Below are 18,063 nucleotides of genomic sequence, written 5' to 3'. Positions count from 1 at the left end.
GCTATCCCCAACGGGCGTGCCCTGCATCCCCCCACCCCTCCCTCTTCCCCCCTCCTCCCTTTTCGCACTGTTACTCAATTAAGGGGGGAGGGGGGGGGAGGTGAAGGACGGGAAAGGGGGCAATCTTAATCGGAAATTGATTTGAAACTGCAACTCTCGTGGCTCCGGCCTGGCCTCGGATCTCTTGTGTGTCTTTGTTCAGCCGGGGCAGAGAGGCTAAACGCCGCAGAGCGGAGATGCTATCGGGCGGCGCTCTCTCTCTCCACTGCACGGCAGGGGAATCCGTGAAGACACGCGTGTCTGCTTAAGTTACGACACGTGCTATACACGGAGGGGTGTGTGTGTCTGCACGGTACACACACACCGGCAGGAGACGTGTTTGTGTGTGTGTGTGTGTTTGTGTGTGTGTGCGGGACAGAAGCCTCAAGAACGCCCTGCGCTCCCTCTCTCCGATCTTTCATTCTCTCCCATCTCTTTCCTCTCTCTCTCCTCTCTTCCATTCTCTCCCATCTCTTTCCTCCCTCCCTCTCTCCTCTCTTCCATTATCTCCCATCTCTTTCCTCCCTCCCTCTCTCCTCTCTTCCATTCTCTCCCATCTCTTCCCTCCCTCTCTCTCTCCATCTCTTTCATGCTCTCTCAGCGTTTGTGGCCCCTTTTCAACACAATCCTCCCATTCTTGAGGCGCTCTACCTGCAGTGCAGTCATTGTGCCGTATTGACATTGAGGCTGTGCAGTTGAAAGCACAAAAAAACCCTGATCTATTTGGATCAAACCCGCCTGGCGGTTTGAGGGGTTTTAATGACAGGATTTTCCAGGCAGCTATTGGTGGTGTTGGGGTAGGGCTGTGCGGAGCGGCAATGCAGCGTCGCTGCTCATTATCTTGAACCTCGAGTCACAGGTGCGCCTGGCGGTGTTCCCGTTCCCGCGGCGACAATAGAGGGACTGATTCGGTCACGACAGGCACAGTAGCTGAGCGCGTCGCTGTGGCGTGTTGTGTTGCCAAGATTGAGTTTTGGGTCTGAACAAATGAACGGTGGTCTTGTTTTTGTTTTGATTCTTGCTGGTTTACAGATACGGTCGGCAGTTGTTGACCGTAAGCAGCCGTCAAAACAGACGTTCTTGGCTGTGCAATCACAGCAGATGACAGAAAGCGTGTACATGCCATATCATGTGATGTTTTGTCTATTCACACACACAGTTATTAGGTAATGTAACCAATAATCGACATATTTCTTTATATGTGAAGCTCTGCACCCTTTCTGTCTATCTTCTGTCACACACAGACAGACACACAGGTGGGGGGAGGAGGGGGAGGGGGGGGCTGGGGTCACCGGCACTGTTACCAGGCATTACCAGGAAACACTCCCTAGAGACGGGTCGCTATGGTACAGGATGGATGTGGATATCGTCCTAATAGAGGATGAGCAGACAGGTTGAAGCACTGATGGATGGATGAGAGATGGATGAGGAGACTGAAGAGAAATCCAATTGCTGTGTGTGTGTGTGTGTGTGTGTGTGTGTGTGGAAAGAGAATGGAACATTTGCAGAGTCACCCTGTCCTGCCCTCCTCCAGCTCCCCACATCTGCAGTATTGAGGTCAAGAGCTGCTGCATCAGTAACAATCAATGAGACCCACAGGGAGGTCCACCTTCCCATCTCTCTCTCTCTCTCTCTCTCTCTCTCTCTCTCTCTCTCTCTCTCTCACGTCTTTTTCATTCTCTTTCTGTTCCCTCCCCTTTGAGGGCTTGTATTTGCTTCGTTTGTTTCCCTCCACCCCACCTCTCACCTTTTCTTTCTCCTGGCTTGCGTCCTCTGTGTCGCCGGACTCTCTCTCTTTTACTTTCATTCGCCCTCGCTCGCTCACTCAGTTACACACAGGCAAACACGCACACAAAGTTGTTTGCTCGCTGTCCTATTCTGCCAGCCGCCATCACAGGAGGACAATGGCTTCTTGGTTTTTCAGTGTGTTAATCCTATTTCTGAGAAGAAATGATCTGTGTTCTGGTGGAGCTCAGATGCAAGCTCTCTCTCTCCTCAGGCTTCACAGTCTGTCTGTCTCTCTCTCTCTCTCTCAATCTCTCTCTCTCTCTCTCTCTCTCTCCATGCTTCACAGTCTCTCTGGTGCCAGTTTTCTTGAAGTCTTATCCTGCCCAGGTCCCAAGATGTGTGAGAAAATATTATGCAGCTGCCCTCCTATCCACACTAGTGCACAGAGTCAACTCAACTCAACTCAATTCTCCTGTTGCTGCTGTGTGCATCCATGCTGCCCTCAGGCACATCGCTAAAATCAGATTTCAGATCAGCTATTCCTCTCCAGTCCTAACCTCGTCCATTAGAGGGAGGGAATGTAAAACTGACCTCAGAGCAGTGTCTTGGGAGAGTTTTCCATCTACGCTTATAAGCGTCCTATGTTTTAAACCGTTTCTGTGTCAGGATCGGCGTTCTTTGATGAGGTCACGCTGATGTTCCTTTGGCCTTTGCTCCTGCCACAAGGTTCGAACGGAGAGATGAAACTTCTCCACATCAAGGATAGTTCTAGTGAAAATACAACTTCAATTCTTTTTTTTTTTTTTATGTATGTGGGAGGTAAAATCAATATGTAGGGAACTGGAGTGGATTTCAGAAACTGTGATTCTGGCAGAACTGGACGCTATCGATTGAGAGATGGTGGACTGTGTGTGTGTGTGCTTTGGAGAGTGGAGATGGTGGTGTGTGTGTGCTTTGGAGAGTGGAGATGGTGGTGTGTGTGTGTGTTTGGTGGGTCAGAGGAGGACACACTGGTGAATACATTGGTACTGCATTAAGCATCTGCTTCAGTGTGTTGACATAGCAGTGTTGGCTGTGAACATTGGACTCGTAGTGACTGGAGGAGGATAAAGTTACATGTGATGATGACCCAGAACATAATGCATGATAATCTCCTTCTACAGATTCATACATTTACATTACATTTAGTCATTTAGCAGACGCGATCCAGAGCGACTTACAGTGGGTACGGAGGCATTCCCCCGAGGCAAGTAGGGTGAAGTGCTTTGCCCAAGTACACAACTTAATTTTGCATGGCCGGGAATCGAACTGGCAACCTTCTGATTAATAGCCCGATTTCCTTAACTGCTCAGCCATCTGACCCACCTCATCATGGAAAGTAGTCAGTGTTGCCTCCTCCTCTTCGTTGGTTCGGCCGCCCTGTGAAGGTATTCAACAGATGGCTCCAGCTCAGTGGCAGAGCATTTGACCGAAGATCAAGCAGTTGCCGGTTCAAATCCCTCCCCTTTGTTTTGGATGAAAGCATCTTCTTCATAGAATGAACAACTTAACAACAAGGCTTCACAACGTTCTTGTTAATGACTTCATGTCTCAGTTCCTCAGGACCCCTGGATGGGGCCTCTCACTGTTCCAGCCTGTCCCTCTGACCTCTGCTGCCCGCATGAAAAAGAAAAGGTCCTCTTTCCACTCTGTTATGTTCTTGTAGATCAAAGTGCATCCAGTTGTTGCTTTTCAAGACATGAAAACCCATCCTCTTCAGATAACCATGACAGTAATTAAAAAAACACTACCCGCTGAGTTAGTGAATTCTTCATACCAGAGCAATGCTGAGATGAATAATAAGGGTAGTTTAATGACCTGGCTGTGTAGTTTTACTTCCTTTTGGCCATGACCTTGGCAGCGTTGGTTGCAGGAGAGTAGAAAGGAGATGGAAAGAAGGAAAAAAGGGAGAGTAGGAACAACAGGGAGAGGAGAAAGGAGAGAGGGAAAGAGAGGAGAAAGAGAGAAAGAAGGAAAGAGAAATAGGATAAAGAAGGAGGGAAAGAGAGGGAGAGGAGAAAGAGAGGGAGAGGAACAAGAGGGGAGAGGATGAGGGAAGTCCAGGACTGATGGAGAGCAGGCTTGACAGTTGAAACAGATGGGCTCTGATAGGCTGCCACATCCTGTGCCATGAGTGGTCAGTGGTAATTCACCCGCATCCAATAAGCATCTTTAATCAATAGTCATTAGAGCCCTGTACCTAAACCCTGTGGTTTGGACGAGCATGGTTTCAGATCAAGGTGTGTGTGTACGTGCATTCTCAACTGTGTGGGAGAGATACAGTCTAACTTTTCTTCTCCTTCTTCTTTAGTTTTCTCTCGCCGCTAAACAAGTTAAGGAACAGAACATGTCATCAGACCTAACCCCAACAAATCACTCCATTTGCCCGGGAGTTTTAATTACAACTCCGCTGCCCTTTTATAAAATCCTTGATTATGGAGGACCGCTTGATTGTTGCTTTTCAAGTAGAAGAAGAAGAGGACAGACACACAATGGAGAGATGAAGACCGTTCGCGCAGAGCCGACAATTATATTTTAATAATGGTATTCCGCCGAATGGATCCTCACTAAAAGCATGACCCTGACTGACATGTTGGTGTGTCCTTTATGGAATCTTAAATATCCGTGCTTTTTAATTTCTCAAATGAAATCAATCCTTTGTCCGAGACCAAGCTGAAATACACCAGGGATTCCACTCTATTTACGTTGAATATTCATGACCCCTAATTATCATAATGCTGCACCTTCCAGGGATGGTGTGTGTGTGTGCGCGCGCACATGCGGTGCGCAACTGTAGAAGGACCTGAGACGTGTGTGTCTGACCAGGTATTTACACACACACACACACACACACACAGCATTCTAGTTTTCATCCTGTGGCCACAACCACCAACTCCACTCCCCCCCTCATCCTCTCCTCATCCCCCCCTCATCCTCTCCTCATCCTCTCCTCATCCTCTCCTTATCCTCTCCTCATCCTCTCCTCATCCTCTCCTCATCCTCTCCTTCTCTCCTTATCCTCTCCTCATCCCCCCCTCATCCTCTCCTCATCCTCTCCTCATCCCCCCCTCATCCTCTCCTCATCCTCTCCTCATCCTCTCCTCATCCTCTCCTCATCCTCTCCTCATCCCCCCCTTATCCTCTCCTCATCCTCTCCTTATCCTCTCCACTCCCTCTCCTCATCCTCTCCTTATCCGCTCCACTCCTCTCCTCATCCTCTCCTTATCCTCTCCTCTCCCCCCTCATCCTCTCCCTCTCCTCATCCCCCCCTCATCCTCTCCTCATCCTCTCCTCCCTCCGTCTCTCCACATCTACTCATAACACATGCCTAAACCATGGCAACAACATAACCACCTTAAACTGCAGTTCAGTGTCATATTCAGCAGACAGCTGGAAACATCCTATGTGAACTGCCCTCTTAGGTAATGTCCTCTTGTGTCTAGACAGCCATTAGCATCATGGGTGATGTCATACAATGCTTGTGTTGTCCAGTCAACAACACAACAATTAAACCCACCATGGTGAATCTAACTTGTGAAGTGCTCTTCCTGTCTCTGTGTCCAGGGCTACGTGCTCTTCCTGTCTCTGTGTCCAGGGCTACGTGCTCTTCCTGTCTCTGTGTCCAGGGTTACGTGCTCTTCCTGTCTCTGTGTCCAGGGCTACGTGCTCTTCCTGTCTCTGTGTCCAGGGCTACGTGCTCTTCCTGTCTCTGTGTCCAGGGCTACGTGCTCTTCCTGTCTCTGTGTCCAGGGGTACGTGCTCTTCCTGTCTCTGTGTCCAGGGTTACGTGGGAGCTGGGAAACAACAACAACAAAAACCCACCAACGTGAATCTGAATCTGAATTCGGTTTATACGCCATGTAGGTTTACACCAACACGGAATTGACTGTGGCAGGCAGGTGCAAACAAACACATACGGATCTTAAATTAAGTAAAAAAAATACAATAGTCTAATTCTAATAACTAAACAATCTAATAAAAGTAACATTTTAGAATATACAGTACAATGTATTTAAAAACAAGAATATGAATATGAATATAAGAATATGACTATGAATAAAAATATAAATGGGCAACATTCATCAAACAGTGCAGCCCTGTGCTGCCAGCATCTACCACCAAGCAGGATGTGAAGCTCCCCCAGTCACCTCAGACGTGTGGGGGTCATCCCTGTATGAGGCCGGCCCATGGCTCGCTAATTCTGGCTCACGCCAGGCCACAAAAACAGCATGGCTCTTAATCCGTGTTGCCAGGTTTGAACATAAAGATTAGACAACCCCCCTCCACACACACACACACACACTCCACCAGTGTTTTCTTGGCACAGGTATTATCTTGAATACCACTTCGCCTCGGGAACAGAGAGGATTATTTAGCAATTCCTCAGCCTCCGTCGTATTCAAAGGACAGATTTTCGACTGTTCCGCAGTGGCACAAGCCTCAAAAGTCTATTTACCTCCTAAACAGGCCGGGTTCACCAGAGTCTCTGTACGGCACGTGTTTACAATCGTGGATCAGATAAGTTTCTTATAATTCCAAAGGAGGAAAAAAAGCTCAGGTCTCAGTGCTGGATAGCATTAGCTTCTTATTTCTGTTCTGTTTTTTGGAGTGTGCATGCGCTACAGTCTCCTGATCCTCTGGCCCACAGAGCCGCGATGCTTCAGTCTGCTTCCCCGCTCTGCCAGACTCTCTCCAGGCAGGAAGTTCCAGAGGCTCATTAGTGGGCTACGCCTGGACTGTCCAACCTTGTTTCTGGACAGCCCCATCCTCCTCTAGGTTTTTATTTCAAACCCAATTGAAATGCACCCAATTCAGCTCGTCGACCAGATCGTTATGAGAACCAGCTGTGCTAAATTAGAATTGGAGTAAAAACCTTGTTTTCCAAGAACGGAGTTGGATGTTGAGTAAACCGATTTATTCTATTACGAACGCATAGTGTTGCTTCATCATCCCTATGTAATTGGAGCAAATTATAGTATACCTACAGTTTACTTTTTAATTATGGTATTTACTTCTTCAGTCACTGCTACACTGGTTTGGAGGTATCCCAATATGACAGATGCAAAATATTAGCTATTATAATGAGCTTTTGAATGAGCTTTTTTGGTGAACCAGGACAGATGCCACTCAATGCCGGTCCTTCCTATGGACGACAAAGGCAGCCGCCGAGGGCGGCATGCAGAAGGGGGTGGTATTTTCCTGAAGTGCATCCATTAATTACATAAATTAACCTTCCCGCACTACAAGGAGAGGGCGCCAATTGCATCACGTCATATGTCCGTGTTGTGGTTGGGGGGGCGGCACCCCCAGTTGCGCTCCCGGGAGGGTGGGGGGGGAGGGGGGGGGGGTGATGGTGATAAACCTTGCCTAGGGCGCCAAATGTGTTAGGACCAGTCACTGCTAGTGCCTGGAGGCAGACTGATTATGAACAGGATAAGTTGAACGAAGACGTGGAGGAGGACAGGAAAGACAAGAGACATGGATGGAGCTTTTTCTCTGGGTTTTGTTCTTGTAGTTTTCCCCTCCTGAGCCTTCATGTTCTAGCCTACACGGGAGCAGAGCAACCGCTTCTTACTCCACAACATTAAGTATCGCCATGGGGCAGAGAGAGAGAGGCTGGTGATGTAAGCGCTTATGCAAGTCCACAGCGTCGGTGGGGCCGTTGTTGCCTATACACCGCGGCGCCTCTCGAATCCGTTAATGCGTTATTAACCTTTAAAACGAAGTGTGATGATTGCATTGCACATCCGCCACGACACGAGAGTCGTATAGAATTTGAATGAAAGGGTGAGCACACCGGACTGTTTCCTCTCCTCGTCTGTGTATCCTAGCCGCTATCACGGGTGACTAATTGCACAGCTGTCAGAACGCAAACAGCAGGGGTGATGATCTAAGGAACCAATCATCTTCCACACTAAGAATATATCCCTCTTTTTATATAAGTCAGTCTGGGTTTCTGTAATTTGAAATCCTCTCCAAAAGGTTATGAATAGGACATGTGCGCATGTTTTACAGGTGGGGTAAAGTTGATCATTTCCCCTTTTCTTTCTTCTCCATTCAGTAAGCATTGGGTTTGGAAACGTAATCCAATCGCTACCGAGGAAGGGCGGGGAGATAAGACAGGGGAGAAAGGCGGGGTCGAGCACAGGCTTCAGTACCGTGGACAGCGACTCGCGTTCGACTGCAGGGAATAGGCGCTGCCAGAGAGGGAGGTTTTCCAGCGACGAATTAGAGACGTCGTTTGACTGGTTTCCACTCCACCAGTTTCCACATCTGCTCGTGCCATGTTTGACTTTTTTTTTCTTAATTTACGGGCAATGTATTTAAGCAAGCTGTGTTTAGCTGCATAGCTTGCCCTGCATAGAGGCTTTTGCTTTCTCCCGGCCAAAGACAGCGCGATTTGCATGAAGTGCTTTTACGGTATTGGGAATATTAAATTACGATCGTTTACCTATTGTGCCAAATTTTTGGTTACTCTTCTTTCATTATTATTCTATTATGACATTTATATTACAGTTTGTCTTTTGCCGCTGTTCTTCAGTGCGTGTTTAGGCTTTTGCAGTCTGAAAAAGATGAAGTTTCTTAGTTTAAATCCTAACCGGTGCACGCTCTGATGCGCATTACACCTGCGTTTTTACGATTGGCAACTCTATCTAATCTAAGAAGTAGTTTACGCGTCCGAGTCAAGAGACAATATTTTCTGTGGACAAAAAGCTTGCAAGCACGATGAAGTCCCTCCATGACTTCTTGAATTGTACTTAAAACAAGAGAGGAGAGGAGGAGAGGGTGCTACACGAGCTGTCTGTCGATCCTCAGGGGGTCTCGCAGCCAATCAGTTAGACTATCACGTCACCATAGCCTTTGAGGCGAAAACATAACTCTCGCTAGGTTGAAAACAAAATAGGCTAGCCTATTGTCTATAGATCGAGAAAATCTGCAAAAATGAAGAAGTTCCGGAAGGTGTTGGACGGCCTGACCACATCCTCTCCGGGATCCACTATCGGTTCCCCCTCGTGTGGCAGTGCGTCCGGTACTCCTACTGCAGCACACACTCCCCGCGAAATCGACATCCAGGAGACGCTAGTCTCGGAAAACTTTCAAATTAGTAAGGTGAGTACATTTGTGATGAGTTCGTCATTCTCTCAAGCTTTGTTTTTTAGTAACAAGTAACTGCAAAGCAATCATTCTTTCGCACCTTTTAACTTTCTAATGACGACTTAACTGTTTCCTACGCCTCATCTTACCAACTTGTTTTGAACAGAGATGATATGCCCTAACTTCACACAGATCAAGTCAAGCCTGATATAGTAAACAAACAGCTAATTTCCCAAAACAGATGATAGCACAGGCTGCCACACAAAAGAGTTGGGGATCCGTTATGAAGTGAGGATAGGGCCTGGGCTCTGGTCATTATAACCATTCTACTAAAGTAGTCAACTGTACCCAATGAAGCCTTTATCGTTTGCTCAGGGAAGGACTGCCACCGAGACGTTTGTTTGTACAGCTGGCCATTCACCACCCGACAGCATGATATGCACCCTCATGTGTACTGCCGAAAGATGCGTTTTTACCAGATTCACTTCCTGTGAATGTGCCCCATGTTTGTCAACGGGGCGAAACCAACCTCCCGCCACCTCACTGTGTCCTGGACCTGAGGCGATGCGGACCCGCTGTGCCTGCAGCAGGCTTGGCATGGGCATGATACAGTGCATAAGTAGGCTAGTTTATAGCACAGTTGAGACCTCTCTTGCGCTCTCTAAGCAGAGATAACGGTGTAGGAATTGATGACATAACTGTTGTTTTCCCCTCACATAAAGCAAGTGAACGAGCAACCCTGCGGTACTATCCGGCTGATATGATTTTCGTGGATCTATTTTTAGCAGCATCCGCGCCCATTGCAGCCTAGTGCTGATGTATCTGGAGCTGACTGCAGCGATAATTCCTCGGCCCAAAGAGGGGTGAATTTTGGATTCCGTCGTGAATTATTCATTGAGGACCGAAAGAGGCCGGTAGTGTATTAACGTTAAGGGGGAACGGAGGATATGGGGAAAAGTAGAGAAAAGGGGGTTTAACGACGTAAGAAGAAGGGAAGAGGCAGTTGACTTAAAGTGGATACTGCAGAGCACTCGGGACTGCAAGCTAGAAAGTGCCAGAAATGACTGCGCGACTGGTCACAGTACAAGTCAAGTCTTCTTGTCATTATGACACTGATACGGTTGATTTTCTAACCTTAAACGCATTGGAAACACAGGTTATCTTCTCTACTTAGAACTCAAATTACTTCAAAAGGGCACCATTTACTGTCGCCAAAATGTGGGTTTAATTAGTCCGTTTTCATTTCAAGAACGGGGTGTACAGTAAAGGACAAGGTATCATGACACCATGAATGCAGGGCGTGGTAGTGACCAGGAACATGCCCAATCGGTAAATCCAGGAGGGTATGTGTGCTCCGCAGTGCTGGCACCGGCGTTGTCACACCTTTAGCTCTCCCCGCCGGAACAGACGATGTTAACACCCTAGGTCTTCTAAGACTATTGATTAACAAGAGATGCCCGCCTCCTCCGCTAAACAAACAAAAGTAGAAATGCGTTTTGCGTGCCAAAAGGACACGAATAAAGACGTGTACATTTGGTTATACTCCCCCCCCCCCCCCACACTTATATAAGTAGAGGCCAGAATTAAATCAATGGCTGGTCGTGGAGAATGAATGAGTCTCAAATCTTTCCTCACTATTCAGGGTAATGAGGGTGGAACGGTCCAGAAGGTTAGTTCCCAGCGGGATAAGGTGCACACACACACACACACACACACACACACACACACACACACACACACACACACACACACACACACACACACAAACGTACAGACAATGCACACACATGCTTGATGAATGAAAGTCTGTCATTCCCCTGACCTTTTTGCTCATTCATTAGTGTGTGAAGTACATGCATTAAAGAACATCCTCCTCTTCTTCATGGTGTCTCATCCTGGAGGTTCCAAGCCTGTGGGAAGATCCAGAAGCTTCCGCTAACTTCCACAGTCTGGAGTTTCTCTCTTCCCTGGCGCATTGAGAGAAAGAGACAGAGGGAGAGAGAGAGAGACAGAGAGAGACAGAGAGAGACAGAGAAAGAGACAGACACAGAGACAGAGACAGAGACAGAGAGAGAGAGAGAGAGAGAGAGAGAGAGAGAGAGAGAGAGAGAGAGAGAGAGAGAGAGAGAGAGAGAGAGGGCTTTGTGTCTTTATTTTCGGGCGGAATGTGTTTACTTAAACAGCAACGTTTGAATGTGGCGTGGCAGTGTGTGAGAGCTCCCTCACAGCCCATGAAGCTCCAGGGCCCTCTGTGGTGTACCCAACATCCAGATGTACATCCGTACATCCAGCTGGATGTTTGTCTCATCCACTGTCAGTTCAGTAGAGTTCAGATGGAGAACTCTGTGTACTGTTTAGAGAGAAGAGAGAGAAGAAAGAGAGAGGGGAGGAAAGGAGTGACAGAAGGAAAGGGAGAAAGAGAGAGAAGGAAAGAGAGGAGAGTGAAAGAAGGAAAGATACAAAGAATAAATGACAGTAGATGAGGAGAGGATTCTGACAGAGACAGGTAGTAATCGAGAGGAACAGATTGTGTAGGGCTTGACTACGGTCCTAACCCAACCACAGGGTAATGAAAGAGAAAGGCAAAGACAGAAAAAAAGAAGTGAAAACACCCAGAAAGACAGAAAATTCTGGCGGTTATGCTATCGCCCATTCTCATTCTCCCTTCACTCCCTCTATCTAAGAGCCCCCTTGCTGAGATTGATTGCTCTTGTCTGTGTCCCAGTCCGTATTCTATCACTGTCGATGGCTCGGTGATGCCTGTGGTTTCCCGCAGGGCGGGGCCACTTTCTAAATCGAACGCTCCCGACCTCCAACACTCCGATAACCGATCGCCCTGGTGCTGATCATACATCTGCACTTTGTGAATCCTGGTTTTGGTTCTTTGGTTCGAGCACTTTGCTGCATGGCAGTACTTTGTCACCTTGAGTTCGTTCCACAACCTCTGGATGACATGCAGAGACGAGCCTTCAGACCGACGCTTGAACGCTCAGACCATTCAACAGTGATAGTCACCAACCGACTGTCGTAGTTCATCCGTAGTTCATTCTCACCGGTGAGGCGGTGACAATCTGCACGGTGCTTTCAGACGCCCGTGCTGGCTTTGTCGTCCGTCGGGGATGATGTCACTTGTTATGGAGTTGCTTTAAGGTCAGACGGTCCACCCCCCAGCCCCCCAGCCCCCCAGCCCCCCAGCCCCCCAGCCCCCCCACACCTGGATGTCCACACACACCCCTTCGCCCACACACTTCCCGGGAATCGCTCGCAGCCATATCTCGTCTTCCTTGTTTACCTTCTGTCACAGTGCATCAGTCGATTCCATCGCTCAAGTCACATCGCCGCAGAAACCACCCAAACACCCCCCCCCCCCCCCCTTCCCCGCTCCCCCCTTTCCCCATGAGATGACATCATCACCAAGTGCTCCTGCTCACGGCCCAGAGAGTGATGTGGTTACTTGACAGTTGACACCGCACAGTTTTCTGACTTGCCAACGGGTAAAAGTGCATGTGTACGTGCACGCTGGGTGCTTTGGTGTCTTAATCACACGCCAACAGGCTTTGACCCAGTCCTGGAAACGCAGAAAGCATGTCAATACTGATATACTGTATGAGGCAGGGTAGCTGTTTTATTCAAATGGTATGGTTTGGTTGTGTAGCACACATTTTCATTCAAAGAGGCTTGTAGTTGTAGAAAGATGTGGAGTGTTCCGGAGCTGTGTGTGTTTGCGTGTGTTTGTGTGTGTGTGTTTGTTTGTGTGTGTATATGTGTGTGTGTGTGTTTACGCCAGCATAAGTAGGTTTATGAACCACCATGATAATGTAAACACACCCACACAATTAGTCCTCAAACGAACATATTTGTTCATGTATGTACGTATTCTCTTTATCTCCAGCGCACACACACACACACACACACACACACACACACACAGACACACACAGACAGACAGGCACACACTAATATGTTCCATATTGATTCAGCCTCTTCCATACAAAATGTGCAAACAGTCAGTGGAAAGACTAGCTTATCAAAACCCCGTTTATTTATTTCCATCTCTCCAATTTGGTGTCGTACTGCACTTTCACCCTCTCTCCCTATTTACTCGCTTTCCTTCTCTCTCTCCTTCCTTCTCTCTCTCCTTCCTTCTCTCTCTCTTTCCCTCTCTCTCTCTCCTTCTCTCTCTCTTTCCCCCTCTCTCTCCCTCCTTCTCTCTCTCTTTCCCTCTCTCTCTCCCTCCTTCTCTCTCTCTTTTCCTCTCTCTCTCCCTCCTTCTCTCTCTCTTTCCCTCTCTCTCTCCCTCCTTCTCTCTCTCTTTCCCGCTCTCTCTCCCCCCTTCTCTCTCTCTTTCCAGCTCTCTCTCCCCCCTTCTCTCTTGTGTCCTCGTATGCGTGTGCACAGATTAGGGAGGCACTTACTACTGTAGATGCAGATATAGATAAGAATGTTCAAGGCTCAGACAGTGCAAGCCTATGAGCTGTCTCTGTTCTTGGAATGCTACTTGGTAGCCTTGGATCGCATCACCTCCTGTGATAGTCTCCATTCGTGTCATTGAAAACAGGTTACCAAATAAACAGATTGTAGAATATTAGCCTAGCACAGTGAAAAATGTAGTATTATCCTTTGTGTGCTTTTATTTTAAAATGAACTCTTAATTCCTCTGTGGACTGTTCCAAGGTTGAAAAATGGTTATGATTTTATATAAATAGTACATGATTATATAATTACATGTCAATTATCATATCTAAATAAGTTGACTGGAGTATTGTTTCAACTTCCTTATTGTTTACCGCGGTACTGATTCTTCTCCTCCGTCAAGGTCATCCCTTCTTCTATTTCTGCTCTCTCCACCCTGCAATCTCTTCCTCTCATCTCCTCATCTTCCTCTCCTTTTATACCAGTTTTTTTTTAGCTTTTTTATGTACAGCCCGCCCCCTACCAGATCAAAGGAATTTCGGAGTAGGCCTCAAAATATCCTCTCTCTCTCTATCTCTCCCTCTCCCTCTCTCTGTCCTCACTCTGCTCCTGACTGATGTTCACCACCCGTCTCCTCGCACTCTCTGTTCCGGATCCTTCTACAGCTTGTCTGAGGATGGTTGTGTGTGCGGAACGCTACTGATGATCATAAGCATGTGTGCGCACACACACACACACACACACACACGCACACACACACACACACGTGTATAGACATAAATAGAGCAAACGTGCGAGGGCAAGGCCCCAGCATGCGAGAGGTCACGTCCGGGTGCTGCGTGTGTTTGGAAGCGTGAAGCGGAGGGTCCGCTGCTCTGAAGAGACCTCCTGGTGAGGCAGAACTTCCCTCCCAGGCTTCCCAGAGGCATGATTGGACTCTGCTGGAGTTCCCCGTGTGTGTGTGTGTCCATGGGTGTGTGTGTGTCATCAGTATACATTTGGGTTCTTTGCATCTTCACACACACACACACAACCCCCCCTTCATACACACACACCCCTCCACACACACACACGCGCACAATATATTATTCACCACACATCAGTGCTTTCCGCCTCTCACTGTGCATCACAGGTGTCCTATCCTTCTCTCCATCCACCCCCCCCCCCCTCTCTCTCTCTCTCTCTCTCTCTCTCTCTCTCCCCTCTCTCTCCCTCTCCCTCTCTCTCTCTCTCTCCCCTCTCTCTCTCTCTCTCTCTCTCTCTCTCTCTCTCTCTCTCTCTCTCTCCATGTCTCTTTCCCTTGTTTTTCTCCAGCCCTTCCCTTACTGTACATGGCTCAAAGCTAGACACAAGTTCATGGACTCATATAGTGCCTCCCAGTGCCAGAGCTGGAGCAGCGATCACCCTTCTGATGGTACAAACACCAGCTGGGACACAGTAGTCAGCGAGTCCATTTCACCAGTCTATATGTTGAGTCCATTTCACCAGTCTATATGTTGAGTCCATTTCACCAGTCTATATGTTGAGTCCATTTCACCAGTCTATATGTTGAGTCCATTTCACCAGTCTATATGTTGAGTCCATTTCACCAGTCTATATGTTGAGTCCATTTCACCAGTCTATATGTTGAGTCCATTTCACCAGTCTATATGTTGAGTCCATTTCACCAGTCTATATGTTGAGTCCATTTCACCAGTCTATATGTTGAGTCCATTTCACCAGTCTATATGTTGAGTCCATTTCACCAGTCTATATGTTGAGTCCATTTCACCAGTCTATATGTTGCTTGTTGAGATGATAACTAGATCGTTTTGAAGTCCAGCAAATTGGATCTGAAATAAATCAATGACTGTGAAGTCGAGTCAGTTTAAATATGGATTTACATCCATAATCTGTGAACTAGGAAGGAATCACAACTGTTTTAAAGTATCAGCCCCCACCAATCTAGATCCAACGTGATTGGGTAGTTAATCTTTATTGTACTTGAACTAAGTAAACATTTGATAGGTAATCAAGGACATTCATCCTCTCATGCCATGAGTTCCTGAAGTCTGTAACCCGGTGGTCTCATCCAGCTCTTGGGATCTTTGTAGCTGTCACTCTTCCAAGCTCCAAAACTCTTTTCAGTGTCTCAAAGAGACTTCAGTAGTGACACATTACATTACATTCAGTCATTTAGCAGACGCTCTTATCCAGAGCGATTTTCAGTAAGTACAGGGACATTCTCCCCGAGGCAAGTAGGGTGAAGTGCCTTGCGTCATTTTGCACAGCGGGGAATCGAACCGGCAACCTTCTGATTAATAGCCCGACTCCCAGCGGGGAATCGAACCGGCAACCTTCTGATTAATAGCCCGACTCCCTAACCGCTCAGCCATCTGACACCCCACTAACTTTCTCTTTACTAGTAGCTGTACACAGGGACGGTACGGAGTAGCAGAAAAACAAGCTGTATCTGGCTTCTGCTGACACATGGGAGCATCTCAAACACAAAACGGTGGAATGGTTGTACTGCATTTGAGCCTTGGTGACAGGAGTCTTTTAGTAAGCTAGTCCTTTGGTTTGTACTGTTTTCCAGAGGAAACTAAAAGGACTTACTTCCACACACTGTGGCGGCTGAAAACCACTCATGCTTCTTTACGTCTTAAGTCACAGGGGTAGGTTAAGATGCTCACAGGCTCTGTTGAAAGACTGAATCAGTGGAAAGGCTGTTAGACGATGTAAGGACATGGGGTTTGTTGTGGCTGAGCGCAACACAAGGAAGGATACCCACTGTGTTTGCAGAGCTGTTTACAAGCCTCTTGTTAACTAGGAAGAGATGGGTAAAGCAGAGAGAGAGGGAGCAAGAGGGAGTGAGGGGAAAGAGGGAGGCAGGCAGGCTGAAATGGAGAGAGGGAGGGAGGGAAAGAAGACAAGGAATGGGTGCAGGATCAAATCTGGGAGAAAGGAAGGAGACAAAGAATCAGAAAGGAAGAGAGTGAGAGTGTGAACTACACAGTGATGAATGAAGCCAGCGAAAGGATGGAGATGGAGAGAGAAAAAGTCTAGGAGCAGGGGAGAGTGATGGAGGGAGACAGAGACAGAGACAGAGACAGAGACAGAGACAGAGACAGAGACAGAGACAGAGACAGAGACAGAGACAGAGACAGAGACAGAGACAGAGACAGAGAGAGGAACCAGGAAACAGATGAGCAGATAGGTAGATATTAGGGGGAGAGGAGTTGACTTGGTGAGGGAGGCAATGACAAGCCTCCCAGATTTCCCTCCAGGAAGCAGAAATGAAAAGCAGATTGTGTAGTGTGCCAAGATAAGGACAGACTGACAAGAGCAGGGGGAGAGTACAGGGAGTTATCATCAAACGCTGTCTGCCAGGAGTCAGACACGGCTGCTCCTGAGCCATAGGAGACAAGCATACACACACGCGCACATACATGAACACACACACTCATACCTAAACACACACACGCATAGATAAACACACACACTCATGCATAAACACACACACAACACTGCAACTCTCTGGAGCAGCTAAACCCCCAGACATCCATAATGCATGAAGATGTGTGTGTGTGTGTGTGTGTGTGTGAGAGAGAGAGAGACAGGGAGAGAGACAGACAGACAGACACAGAGGGAGAGACAGAGGGAGAGAAACTGAGAGTCAGAGAGAGAGAAAGAGAGACAGAGACAGAGACAGGAAGATGGAGTGAATAAAAAGGTTGGATCTAGCGAGGCAGAAGGGTTTAAACCGCAGGATTCTGTACCCTGACCACTTACATAAAGAGGACAGTATGTCCGATGTGAAAAGTGTACAGTATCTATCTCCATTCAAACGTCCATCTCTGAATGCATGGCTGTCTGTGTGTCAGAGGTGGCTGCTCTACTGAAGCATCCAGAGCCGTGGATGCGCCTTGCTGGTTCTATTTTTAGCCCGGGGGGTCTAGACTCGCCCTGCAGCGTGTGGCGGGGGCAGGAAGGGGGCCACGGCTGGGGGGGGGGAGTGGGGGAAGGAGGGGGGGAGAGGAAGAGGGGACGACACTGGATTGTGTGTGTGTCTGAAAAGCCATCGGGAGAAGTGTGAGGTTCCTTTATTGCTTGATTTATTTGCGCAGGGTGGAGGTTGAGAGGAGGAGAGAAGATGAGGTAATGACAGATGGGGCGGAGGGGGGGGGGTGAGGAGGAGGGGGTGGAAAACAGTGAAGGTTTTCAACCTCTTCATCCCATTTCCCTGCAGAGATGGACTCTCCTGCTGCCGTTATCCTCCACAAGATCTAATAAAAAGGCTACGGTGTGAGATGGAACATTCTGGAATCCACCCTCTCTATGGCCTCACCCGACACACACAAACACACACAATCACACACACACACACAATCACACACAAACCCAAAAACATATACACTTGCTAAAAGCACTTCAATCTACACACATGAATACACATACACAAGAACACACACACACACACAGGGAGAAAAATGGCTATAGAGGCTTTGAAATATACATGAGCAGCTCTGAGATTCACCACGGTAAATGCATTTTTCATCCACTCCATGGCTGTGTAGTATGTATATTTAATGGTTCTCCTCTCCGGGTGAGGCTCCATCAGGCCCATCTGTACCCCAGACAAAGTGCACCCGGGCAGGGCTCAGGAAGCCCGGGGGCGTGGTGAGGCCTGGAGGTCCTTGTGATTTCCCCTCTCTTCAGAAGTGACTGACAGCCCTGTGCTGAGAGGAGAGGTCAGGACCACCTGAGATA

The 18,063-nt window shown here is 47.9% G+C and overlaps 1 protein-coding gene across 1 annotated transcript in view; it reads left to right on the top strand.

The window, feature by feature from the left end:
• The first annotated feature begins 8,748 nt into the window (after positions 1-8,748).
• The window catches only part of stxbp5l (syntaxin binding protein 5L), a 67,936-nt gene continuing 58,621 nt past the window's right edge, over positions 8,749-18,063 (top strand). The window contains 2 exon segments of the mRNA XM_047047364.1: positions 8,749-8,916; positions 11,990-12,051. Of these exon segments, the coding sequence (XP_046903320.1) occupies positions 8,749-8,916; positions 11,990-12,051 (230 nt within the window).

Source organism: Hypomesus transpacificus, chromosome 23, assembly GCF_021917145.1.
Source record: "Hypomesus transpacificus isolate Combined female chromosome 23, fHypTra1, whole genome shotgun sequence".
In the NCBI taxonomy this organism is placed as follows: domain Eukaryota; kingdom Metazoa; phylum Chordata; class Actinopteri; order Osmeriformes; family Osmeridae; genus Hypomesus; species Hypomesus transpacificus.
The sequence above is the reverse complement of the archived record's forward strand: the minus strand, read 5'-3'. Positions and strand labels throughout refer to the sequence as shown.